At 42.5% G+C, this 13302-nt stretch overlaps 1 protein-coding gene across 12 annotated transcripts in view; it reads right to left on the bottom strand.

The window, feature by feature from the left end:
* Positions 1–13302, bottom strand: part of RBMS1 (RNA binding motif single stranded interacting protein 1) — a 218836-nt gene that overhangs the window by 125108 nt on the left and 80426 nt on the right. The window contains exon 1 of one of the 12 annotated variants that reach the window (XM_058441677.1): positions 11220–11620. The exons of 10 other annotated variants lie outside the window; for them this stretch is intronic. In XM_058441677.1, the coding sequence (XP_058297660.1) occupies positions 11220–11288 (69 nt within the window). In that variant the 5' untranslated portion in view covers positions 11289–11620. Of the gene's footprint in view, positions 1–5716; positions 5858–11219; positions 11621–13302 lie in introns of those variants that run through there. One more of the 12 variants, XM_058441686.1, reaches the window with a different exon arrangement.

Below are 13302 nucleotides of genomic sequence, written 5' to 3'. Positions count from 1 at the left end.
ACATTTTATTTTGGTTTGTGTTTCATGGTTGATGGAATCTGTTTGAAATATGATTTGATTTACACAAATATTACAACAGTAGTTAGAGGGAGGTGTAATTTATACAAGAACTTCATCTTAATAATTATAACCACCTGAGTTCTTACTAGGTGCCAGAGAGACCCATATGTACTATCTCATTTAATCCTCCAAACAACTCCACAAGGAAGGATCCCAGGACTACTCTACCTTCAAGGCTTTTACCTCAGAATTTCCTCTCTGAAGCAGCCTGTTTCACCTCTCTCACTCCCAGGGACTTTGCCTTTTATTTTTTTTTTTTTTTTTTTTGAGACGAAAGAAGTCTCACTCTGTTGCCTAGGCTGGAGTACAGTGACGCCATCTCAGCTCACTGCAACCTCCACCTCCCGGGTTCAAGCAATTCTCCTGCCCCAGCCTCCTGAGTGGCTGGGATACAGGCAGGCGCCACCAAGCCCGGCTGATTTTTGTATTTTTAGTGGAGACGGGGTTTCACCATGTTGGTCAGGCTGGTCTCGAACTCCTGACCTCGTGATCCGCCCACCTCGGCCTCCCAAAGTGCTGGGATTACAGGCGTGCGCCACTGCACCCAGCTGCGGGGAATGCCTACTTGCGCATGCACGTGGCACTCTCTGCCCGAGGTCCGGGGACTTTCCCCTAGGCAGAAGGATCTTATCAGAATCTCCGTGCCCCTCCCTATCCCAAAAGCTCATTGTCTTTCTTGATTTCACCTGTTTCCTTAGCCTTTGGAACAGTGCTCTTAATTTTCAGAGCATACTTATCTTACCAATGTCAAATCCTATGTAAACCCATTATCCAGATGCTTTCCCTTACTTATCGCTGATGGAGGGTCAGGATACCATGCCAACTCATACCTCTGAACTCCCATGACTCCTTACTACTGCTTGAGTCATCCTTGCACTCATCTCTGTTTGAATGCTCACCAAATTCCCAAGAGCATTATTCCAAATCTTGTCATACTCCTTAAACTGAAAATTCCATCTTTTTTATTTTATAGAATCTGAACAGACAACCTCGCCTCCTTACTGAATCCTAAGCTTTTATAAAAAGGTGAGCTTCACTGGCCTTCCTGCCTTCTCTAGCATAACCCACTTTCTCCTTCCTGTAATCACTGTCAGGAAGACTTCTGAGGAGCCCCTTCTTATAAGACTAATCCTGCCTCAACCTTGCATAAAAGTAAGTCCTATTTCCAAATATTCCCTCTTTTTTCTAGCACCTTGCTTTACCTACAAACACAGATGCTGAAATACTCTTGTCTCTAGGCTGTCACTTGAAATTTTCAGGAAAAAAACTCTCTCTTTGGCGTCTGACTTTCCTAAAGACACATCCTCTTCATTCATTCACTCTTTAAACCCTTTGGAATGTGCTTCCCTCACCCCTGCCTCCATCCTCCTTTCCTGCCCCATTACATACACAGGACTCCACTGAGACTTCTGTTTTAAAAGTTTACAAAGACCTCCCAATGGGTATTTCCAATGGCCCTTTACTAGGCTTTTGTCTTTCTTGACCTCTTGGCAACATTTAATGGAGCTGACCACCTCTTCTTAAAACTTTGTTCTCCTTGGCTTCTGTGACACTCTCCGGATTCTCTGTTTTGTGCCACTTCTTTCCCCCTACTTTGCCTAAGGCTCCCCCCTACTCCTGCCCAATATAGAATCTGTGTTCCCCAAAGTCTGTCCCATCTCTTGTCTTGACACATTCTCTCCTCGGAGTGCTTTAATCCATTCCTAGTGCTCCACCCATTAAGTCTGAGAAGTTTCTGTGCTTCTTCCCCAGAGCTCCAGTTCTCTAATGGCTTGCTAGAAATTTCTGCCTGGGATGGCAAGTGGGAAGAATAATGTGTAATTCATACGGACAAGTTAAAATGGCCAAACCAAACTCACTGCCTTTCCCCCAGAAACTCTTATTTTGGTAGGCTGAATACTCTAAACCACTCACCACTGTATCTGCCCATCTTCCATATTCCTTTGAGGTGGGAGATATTTTAATATAACCAATGTACTTGTTAGACTACAGATGTTAAAGGTGACTGTATAGTTATGAATTACATATATTACCAAGAATGAAATTTGCCATATAACAATGTGATTGAGAAGATCCAGGACAAACACGAAAATCCATGCAGACATGAGAGGCAGCTTCTACTCTGACTTCCAGGTAATCTCAAGGGAGCGGTAAAGAAACGCTTACAACCATCTCCCCAACCAAAATAACTTCTTAAAGTGGTTTTCACTAGGTGGGGTGTGATTAGCCATTTAGGCTGGACGATTCTTCCTTATGAGAAACTGATCTGGACACTGCAGGATATTAAGTATCCCTGGTGTCTGGACACTGAGTATCAGAATTCAACAATCCCTCCCCAATTTAACAGCAAAATAATAATGGTCATAATAACAATGGTGATGATGATGTAGAAAATCCCTGTAATAGAAAGGCTGGGTTTTTCCTCATCACTGAGCCCCAGAGCAAAAAAGGTTGCAGTAACTTTTCATTTTCCCAATCATTTAAGACTAGAAGCCTACGATGGTCTATTCCCAAGACCTTCCCCTCCCCATCCAGCCGGTCACCAGCCAAATCTTGTCAATTCTTTCTACACAATATCTTGAATCCATTCTATTTAATACATTCACAGTGCCACATTTTACATCTTTATTTCAACTGAGACAATACCTTCTAAACTCAGGCTCTGCTCTTGCCCATTTTAGCAAGCTTGCTCCTATTGGCCTCTGTTCTTTAAACTCTACCCTGCAGTCAACCTAACCTGAACTACCCACTACTTCCCTGATAAAGCCCACGTTTTCTATCTTCAAATCTTTGCTGAATCAATGTTCTTTTTACCTGAAATGTCGCCTTCCATGATGCAACCAATTATCCTGTCTCCTGAGTTAGAAATTTTGGTCAAGTTCTTCTCCCTCTCCTTCCAAATGCAGTCACAAAAACTTTTGGAGGACACAGATCCCTCTGACAAATGGATGAAAGCTATGAATCTCTACCCAAGAAATAGCCAATGTATGCACATTTTGCATACAATTTTAAGGGTTTCCTGTATTTGAATATTTATAAAATTTGGTCACTCCTCCTGCCTACAATTTAACTGACTTCTTTTGGGTCCTCACCAGCTCTCAGCAGTTTTAACAACTAGCTATCTGATTTCCCTGCCCAGCTTCTCCCCTAATGTGCACCAGTGTTACCTCCTGCATTCTACCAGTTTACTTTGCAAGGATTCCCGTCTGCTTTTAAAAAAAAAAAAAAAAAAAAATCACTTACACCTACAACTCAATTAATTATAACTTAATGTTTCTGAGCCCCTGTTAAACTTTCAGTTAAACAGAAGAACTATTCACTGTCTTAGAATTGGTCTGATACACTTAACATATAAAACTGAGAATACAAAATAGAGCCAAAGTACTTTCTAGAGTATCTGAATTGGCAGGGTTGGGTTGATCACAAATGGTCTTCCAAAAAGGTGATTTATAAGCAGTTCTCCAAAGAGGAGAGAGACAAAGAGATCTTGTCTTAGAACAGAGAAAGAAAATGCTGGACGATAGGACTGATAACTAAGGAAAAAAGGGGGAGATTTAAGAATCTGAGATAATTCAAAACAATGAAGCTACATATTTGCTCCCAACCTACACAGCACCAAAACAATGAGATTGGAACCGATTTTGTAAAGTGATACATCAACTAGCAAAGTAAGAAACAAACAAGGTAAGAGTGCTTTCTTCTCTCTTAGCTCCTACTTCCCCTTCCCTCTCTTCAGCACTCCCTGCTCCTCCCCCTCTTGCTCTGGAGCTTTGCAGCCTCTGCAGTGCACACCTAAAACTCCCCAGACACACCGAAAACTCCCCTGGGTTATACACTAACAACTGCTTCTACAATGCTGACATTATCTGTACCTTGTACTTCTTACAGAAATCCTTACTCTTCCATTATACATTAAAGAAACCTCTAAAGAAGCCACACCTCCCACTGCACTGCCCTTTCAAAAAGGGAAAAGCTTGCACATGTTTCCCGGAACTGGAAATAAAATTAAATTAAATTTAAACAACGAAAGAAACAAAATGAAAAATACAAACATATATATGAGGAAAAAAAAAAAAGAAGCTAAGAGCCAAAAAGGAAGTTTGCAAATGAAGACAATCATATGCATTCATAATAAAATAAACCCAAAGGATTCCAACATAGGTAGGACAGTCTTGGCTTGTCACATTTAATACAGAAATTAAATGTGGAGAAAATTTATCTGTCCACGAAACAGCTGTAAGTCAAATGAAAACAGGTGATTGCGATAATGCCTCTATATTTAGAATATTTAGAATAGCTACTCTCCTAATCTAGAATATGAAATTTCATATATATAGCTACGTTTCCCCCTCACTAACTCATGTAGATAAATTTGTGCCTTCAAAATGTTTTAAAAAGTACAGAAGGCCTATTTAAAATATATATAAAAAATAGGAAAATTTTAAGTTATTAAGTTAAAAAGTATCTGTCAGAAACAAGTGATTTCTAAAAAGGTAGTACACGAGTTTGCAGGAAACAAAAATAATACATAAAGAATAGGAAAGGAACACCCCTCAAAACTCAGGCATTAGAAACAAGCAGTACCTTCATGCGTGATTGAAATTCTCAAAATGAATTCTTTGCGGTTTCACCACAATTTTGAGACATTTAAAAAATACAATTTTCTAGGTTTCGTTTTGGTTTGTTTTTTCACTGTGTTTTTATTGATAACCAAAGGACTGCATGCTCATTGTGGGGGACAAGAGGGACTGGATGGTTGAAAAAAATGTAAAGGGTCATAAAAAAGTCACTTGTGATTCTATAGCAGAGGAAGCCATTTGTTAATATTTTGGCATATTTCCTTCCAGTTTTTAAAAATACATTTTTGAGATTGTATTGCATATACAATTGACAAACAGAAGATATAATCTTCTCTAGTTTACATTACACTGTTATGAAATTCCATATGTTTAAATGAATAAAGTGGAGCCAACATAGATTTCTATGTATTAGGGTACTGTTCGGCGTAACACCAAGTTTCTTGCTGCTGCTATGGTTATAGTAAGTGTTAAGTCCCAACAGTTATATTGATTTTTTATTTTAGTCCAGGATTTCATTTGCTCCATTTAATTCTTTCACCTTATCCTAATTCCAGGAAATGCTTTCTTCCTTTCCTCACAGTGTGTTCTGTACTATTTTAAAGTTTACACCAAGATTTTAGAATGTGTTAAGCAAAGCATTCTGTACAGATGCGAGTTTAAAAACAAACACCCACTAAACACCTACAGATGTCCAAGGACAAAAAAAAATGTTTATTTTTCTGAGTAATGCAAAGACGATATCTTTGAAAATCAAATATACAAACAAGACAAAGGAAAGAATTCAGGAAATAATCATGCATATACTAATAATCAAATCTGTTTTCCAGCAAATTAAAAAGTAGCATTTTTCACTGATAAGAATGTCAATGCTCTTTTTACCTTCCTAATATATTTGCATGAAATAAAGAAGAAAGGATTGAAAGTCTTCCCCAGAGAGGAAGCAAATACTGCTATCGAGAGCATAAACCATGACCAACTGTTTAAAAATATGGTGGGATCCACTTTTCTACTTCTTGGTACTTTCTTTTTTAAAAAAAATGTGGTTGAGAATTTCATTTTCAACCTCAGGGCCTTACCCTTTTTCAGGCTGCCCCTCATTCTAAACACAGTCCATTCTTAGAGGCTGTAAACACGGTCCATTCTTAGGCGACTGTGTCAAGGTCTCCCTAGACCACACAGAAGTCTCCTAGGACCACCCGCTGTTGCTTGCTCTGTGGGGACATTAATAATAGCACCTTAGAAGGATTAACAACAACAGCCCTGTGAAGTGGGCACTATTATCTTTACTTAGCAGAAACTCAGACTTAGGGAGGTTAAGTGAAAAAGCATGCAAATGGTAGAGCCAGAACTTAAGCCATAGTCTTTCAATTAGGTAGAGTGCAGGCGGAAGCATGGACCAAATGGTTCAAGGAGGTAAAATGTGAAACGTGCATTATCAGGGCCTAAGGAATATGCTAAGGGGCAAAATTTTCAGTGGGAAAAGTAAGAATAGTATGTCTTATTATCATGATTTTTTTATAACGAGTTTTAAATAGTGAATTGGATTTCCCTGAGAGAGGGTTGCTAGATTTAGCAAATTTAAAAATGCAGTATGATGAAAATCTGGGACATACTTATACTAAAAAATTATTCACTGTTTATCTGAAATTCAAATTTAACTCAGTGTCTAGTATGTTATCTGTGAAAGCCTTTATAAAACAAACAAAAAAACACTAATACATTCAAGAGCTACAATTCCCACATCTGAAATCTGGACACTCTGTGGGCCACATGTCTTTGGGAGGCCAAGTAACGGGAAGTGTAGTGAGGCCACAGCTGTTCTTCACGGGCTTTCTTTTTCCTAGTAGCAGATACAGCCCTTGACTCCAGGGACCTAGCTTTCACCAAGTAGGCCACTTAATGTCACTGCCTCAAAACTCCAGACCTTCTCTATACGGATGCTATGAAGATTAAATATGACTGAGGTTTATATATCCTTAAAATATTTATTTTTTGGCTGAGTACTTTATAAATATATTCTCAGAAACCTGGATCAGATAGACTCTTACCCTCCTGACTAAGAAAGGTCTCAAAAATAAAAGTACTAATATATGGTGAGCCCAGTTGACAGTAATCTCTAAAAATAAGGAAAAGCAAAAAATTAGAAGTATGTTCAAAACCTGAGGTGAACTATGGAGCATGTAATGAGATGCCAAAACGGGTCCCTAGTAGAAAAAGTGGACAATCATGATGAATTGTACAGTTTTCAAATGGCTATGTATGGGTAGATTTTAAAATATCATCATGATGACTCATAGATCCTACCTGATCACAAATACATAGAGATAACATAACATAAAAATGGGCCAAAACCTTACTTATACATACCAATTTACCTTTCTGCTACTCTCCCCTAAACCTCCAATCTCTGTAGCTTGAAAAGGTTTACTTTCTTTAAAACAACAACAAATTGGGACTGTTTCAGGCAGTGTTCATTTAAGTATCTTCTATGCACAAGTTTAATCTTCAAACTTTAACAAAACCCAATCTACTAAACACAAATTGCTGTGAACAGAAACTGCCTGAAGAGGATTAATCAACAGCTTTGTATGTCTTCCTCTAAACAAGGCCAAACACTGAATCACTGTTGAATTCCTCACGTGCAGCTACACCCAGTTAATCTTGAAGAAGGCAGTAAACTATGTAAATCTACTTAAACTCAGAAGATAAGTACTTCCCTCATCAAAAGTTAGCAACATTTAACAAGTACAACTATTGGAAGGCAAGAACATTAAACACACACAGACATAAACATACACATACACACACGCAGAAAAATTTTGCATTCACTCCCCTACCTCCAAAACTCTACTGGAAACCACTAGGACAACATACTACTTAGCAAAAAAGGCCTTCCGACATGCCACGATGTGCAGAAACCAAAGTATGGTTGGTTTGTAACTTAACTACCTCAAGAAAGCAGTTCCAAAATGGAAGTAAGGAAACAGGAAGAGGAGTAGCTAATAAAAGAATTCAAGAAACAACACAAAGGAAAAATGAAAATACCAATTTTCTATATCTAAAAGCCTTTGAGTATAAATCACTTTTTTTGTTTCAAAACACACAAAAATATTTTCACAGCTACAAAAGTCCTGATAAATGGTTTCATTTTGGTTTTTGGGGTGCTCTTTTCATACAATCAGATTGGATTTGCTTAATGAACACCATATACTTCAAAGTCACAGTCAACAGGAATAGAACGTACACATTTGTCCACTGAGACTTGAACCAATCATCTTTATTTAGATACTGCCTACTGGGTTATCACTCCATTCAAAAGCTTCTCACTTTGACCTGAGCTGAGCAGGTGTATTTCTAATGTGCTCCCAGGCCTGTGAGGCAGGAAAATCCTGTTGATCCCAGATGATGCCAGAGATCAGTACTCCCTGATGCCCTGGCTACACTATGTGGGGGCCGGTGAGGGATGAGTACCAACCACCTCTGCTTTAACTGAAACTAGCTCACTCCTACACAGTCGGCCCTCCGTATAAAGAGGTTCTGCATCCGCCTACTGTGTATTAAAAATATTTCGGGGGGAAAAACAATAAAAATAGCAATAAAACAATTTGAAAATAATACAGTATAACAGTTATTTACATAGCATCTACATTGTATCAGGTATTACAAGTAATCTAGAGATTAAAGAATACGAGAGGATGTACATAGGTCATATACAAATACTATGCAATTTTATATCAGGAACTTGAGCCATCCTGGAACCAATCTCCCTCAGATGCTGAGAGATGACTGTATATGCAAAATGTAAAAAGCTTTAAGAGTTGTACAATCATTCAGTACAGCCGCATTTGTATATCAATGTGCTTCCAAACATCACAAACTTACCATCTGTATCATCCATTTACTTCATCATTCACCTCCTAGCTCACAAGTTCTCCCTCCCCAAAAAGGTGGGAGGAATCCCTAAACTGGACTTCTGAGATTAGAAGGGTGATGGGCGATGATGCAGATAAGCTCTCTATGGGTTGCTATTGAGCAGTACATGTAGGCAGGCAGCCGTAGTGTGGTGGCTTGGAAGGGAGTGATTGTCAGGGTTCAAATCCTGGCTCTGCACTTTGAGTTGAACAGACTTTGGGCAATTTGCTTAATCTATGCCTCAGTGTTCTTAATTGTAAAATGGATATACTAATATTGCCTGCCTCATAGGACTTTTAAGATGACTAAATGAGTTAATCTGCCAAAAACATTCAGAACAGCAATCAGCAGGTAGTGAAGTACTCAATGAAAGTTAGCTCCTACTATTACGTATGTATAATGCAAGTGTGATTCCGAACCATTACGGTGTTTTTTCCAAAGGTGACTGTAAAGTATTCCTCACATTCCATTTTTTTTTTTCGGGCAAATTATCTGAGATCAGCTCTAACAGCTGATTATGCATTTCTAGACTAAAATCAAATTGCATTATATATCTAAAATCTGCCAATTCTTTCATCAAAATGAACAAATTAATATGAACTGCAAGGCTGAAGCTTAACATCACAAAATCTTATAAAAAGCATTAATTAGACTTCCCATTTAGGCTAAGCCAGGATGAGATCACAAAGTCACTCATGGTAACCAGGTCCCCGCGCTGGAAGTGTGCTTTCCCAGTGAATGGCTAAATACTAACAAAAGAAACCTTTGACTCAAATACCACTGGTACCCGGGGTCTTGTGTCTGTATAATGCCTACACATTCATTTCTTTCTTTGCCTATAGAAAAAAGAAAGTCTGTTTGTTTTTCTGATTCAGTCAGCCCTTTTAGTCTTTGAATCTAAGGAGAGCCCTGTGAAAAGAAGAGCATCTTATCAGCGTGCTCCAGACCAGCAGGCTACCCCCCTTCACACACAAAACCTCCAGCCCCTCACAGCAAAAGGCCTCGCCCTCAGAACCTTTTCCCCATTTCAGAGCTAACACCCCGCCGGGTTTTGACAACAAATAAATGAATACACAAGGCCCTAACATAATTAGCCATCTTTTCAGGTAGAGTGAGGTAGGTGGGGGAGGAGGGGTTGCAAGGGGAATGTTTCTTGTAAATTGGCTGCATTTATGAAGTTGATGTAAGTGTACTGGATCCAAGAGCATTTCTTTTAAATGAAGCCACATGAAATGACTTCGAGATGCCTGCTTCTGAATCTTGACTATCTTAGCATATCCTTCAGCCGAGTCATAAATGCAGATTTTATTTATTTAATTAATTAAAGGAAAGAACTGAACCCAGGTAAAAGTTCCTTGGACTTCCACATCAAGGGCATACAGACCACGGTGTGTGTTTACTGCTTCTCTGAAGGAAAGTTAACATAGAAAAGAACCAAAGACCAGAAGGCAGAAAACATTTCTTTTTGACACTGCCAAAATACTTGCAAATACACTTACGCTAGGACATACACACAAAAAAGAATGACTGACAACAAGACCTAAACATAATCAATAATCCTGTAAATACCTAAAGGGAAGCCACCAAGCATCACTGTCATCAGTCGTGATCTTACGAGAGCCACGGTCTGCATGGAAGGCTACAGTTCGCTTGTATCCTTTTTGGGATAATAACTTAATTGATTTGTCTCAGTGGCTAAGGATGTAGATAAGAGATTTATTATTGAGGAAAAATATCTGCAATCCTGTTTTTGTTTTCTCAACAAGCATCTTGCCACTGACCTCTAAATCAGTTTAACCTTTTCTAAACAGACTTGCACATTTTTTAGATAATTTAAAGCTAGGTTTTGTTATTGCTGCTGCTGAAAGGCTCTGAGATGTATCACAACATGGCTTCAGTAACCTTCTTTTAAAAACAAAGATGAAAAACAAAAGGCCTCAACTATAAGCTCCCAGCTCCATTCCTTTTCCCAGCAGGGGATTGTGATCTAACCACTGAAGTGGCTTTCGAGTTCAATCTGTTAAAAAATGTATGAAACGGTATTAAAATAGGAAAGAGCATGTGTATGACTCAGGCATATCCAAGTATCTTCTGCAACTAGGATGTCACAGGATTTCCCTGTGCTACTGAAAACCTTGAAAAAGTGACAGTAGAAGTTCCTGTTTCTTTCTTTTTTTTTCTTTAAATGAGGGGGGCGCGCGCGAACACACACACAGACACACACAGAGACACAGACACACACACACAGACACACGTCTTCCGGGTTTCCTACGAATCAGACAGGTTCTCTGAGGTTCCAAGCGAAGACTGCACACCAGCGTGACGACTTAATACAGTACTCCGCTACACACAAAGGTTTCGGGAAAAACCCAAACTTGTTGCAGAGCTGGGTGAAGCCCCCGGCCCGGCGCGCTTCTGCCCTCGCCGCCTCTCCGCTCCTGCCCCTGCCCCTTCCTCCACTTCCCACCCTGCCCGGCCCGGGCGGCGGCGGCGAGGGCATCTCCCCTGCTCAGGTCGCCGGCCGAGCAGTCCCCGCGGGCCGCCTTCCTGGGAAACAAGGTCACCGCCCAGCCGGTCCCTCCGAGGAGGCGCGGAGCCCCTGAGCGCGGCCGCCTTTGTAACGTGGGGCTCGCCGGCCTCGGCGCGGCATCCCGGCCGCCGCCTCACCTGCTTGCGATAGGGCGTCCTGCAGTTGCTGCTGCCCCCGGGGTTGCCACTGCTGCTGGGGAAGATCATCGCTGCGGGCGGCGGGCGCGGGCGCGGGCGCGGGGCAGCCTCGCCGAGAGGGGGAGGGCGCAAGGAGGGGGCCGGCCGGGCCCGGGGCCGCGGCAGCTCTGGGAACTCCCTCTCGCCGCGCGGCGGCGGCCGGCGGGGGCTGCAGCTCCGCGCTGACTTCCCCTCCGCCCTCGACCTCCGCACTCGCCTAAAAGTGCGGCGCGGCGACCGGCGAGACTCGAGCAGCTCGGGCAGCCGCCGCCCTGCGTGCCATGGACAGGAGTTCGCGCGCGGAGCTGGCGGCGTCGCCGACTCTCCCGGCGGCAGCGGAGGAGCAGCGCCGCCGCGTCCCCACCTACCGCGGCCTCAACCACCGCCCTGAGAGCGCGCCGGCCGGGGGCGGGGAGGCGGCCGTGCACCGCCTCGCGCCGCGCCCAGGCCCACCCGCGCCTCCCCGCCCGCCCGCTGGGCGCGGCGCCTGCCGCCCCACCGCCCGCCCGGCCCCCGCGCTCTCCCTCCCGGGCTCGGGGCCGGAGCCGGGGCCGGGCGGCCCGGGGAGCAGCCGGCGCCCCCGCTCTGGTGCAATGGTTGGGTCTGGTTCCCCGCATGCCGCACATTCCTCGGAGTAGCCAACCCCCCTCCTCTGTTCTTTTTCCCCCTCGGTTCTTTCCTAAGCACCAGCGGCAGCTTTGCACCCCGGCTCGAAGTCCCTTTTAAGGTCGTCGCTTCGGGGACCACTCTGGCACCTGGGTCTTCCCTCTCTTCTTCACCTTTCGAACTAGGCCCCCCGCGCCACTCTTCAAGAAAAGGTGCGGACAATCACTCCTACTTCAACGAACACACGACCCACCCGTCAAACCTCTGCAAATCTCCATCCCCCGATTCACACGCTAAAATTTTAGCAGAGGAAACAGCTCTCCACTTCCCAGCCCCTCACCCAAATACGATCGGTAAAGTTTTGTTTTATTCCTAAGCCAGAGTACCAGCTTTCCTTCAAGATGATAATATCAAGGAGCGAAAATCCTTTAAGGCCATCGGTTTGGTAAACCTTTCTCCCTGAAAACTGGAACCGTGTAATCCTTCTTTATGTTAATTATTAGATGCGACACAAATGTGTTCTCTTCGAAGGACACAGAAACTCGGCAAAAAAGAGACAAAGGGAGGAGGGACTTCCCTTTGTTTCCCGATGTAAATGACCTAAGGCTGCTCAAGCTGTCCCTTTTCTCGACCACCTTTTCGTGGACGAATGAAGCCCCGAACCTGTGCAGTGCAGAAGGCCTCCACAGCAGCCCGGAGTAGCAGAGCCTGCGGTCTCTGGATAAGCCACTGGGACGGGCTTGCCATCCTTCAGATTGGCCTGTTCCACGGTGACTTTTACAGAATACCATCGCTGCAGTAAATATTACAGAGTTCTTCCTTGGTTTCTGGTCTCTTAATACCTTCCTGGAAAGGCTCATCTGCCATGATAATGAAAAATCCTAACTTGTCTAAAAAGTGAAGGCGTATGCCTTCTTGCTTCCCTAAGGAAAACAGTGTCCCCTATGGAAATGAAGTCTTCGGGCAAAGCTGTGGCCATTCAAAGGCTTTTCTAGCAGCAAGGAATTGGAAAAAATATTCATCCTAGATATCCTGCTGGTGACTTAGTGAACCTCTTCCATACCCAGTCTCTTCCAACATTCTCCAGCCAGATAACTGGAAAGCCTCACCTATTAAAAATAACCGCATAAAACACACATGTAATTCCTAATTCTTTTCATTAAAAAAAAAAAAGCAAAGTAACTTATTCTGGGCACAGTGCTAGGTGCACAATGGACGAGTTAGAACTTGTCAGACAAAATTCACGTAAAAATCTGTCCTTTAAAGTGATTAAATATCAAACACAGCATAATAAGCATTCATTGAAAGTTGGTGTATCTGGTGGAACTATTTTCTGCTACTCCATGCATAAGACAACTGTTTTGGCTGCCCTTTTGCTGTCTCCTCTCACTAGGACCCTTTACTGCAAGTTATCAAGCACAAGTATAAAATAGAAGAC

Source organism: Hylobates moloch, unplaced genomic scaffold (genome assembly GCF_009828535.3).
Source record: "Hylobates moloch isolate HMO894 unplaced genomic scaffold, HMol_V3 SCAFFOLD_1, whole genome shotgun sequence".
NCBI classification, from domain to species: domain Eukaryota; kingdom Metazoa; phylum Chordata; class Mammalia; order Primates; family Hylobatidae; genus Hylobates; species Hylobates moloch.
Note: the sequence above shows the minus strand (reverse complement) of the source record. Positions and strands in the feature narration are given on the sequence as shown.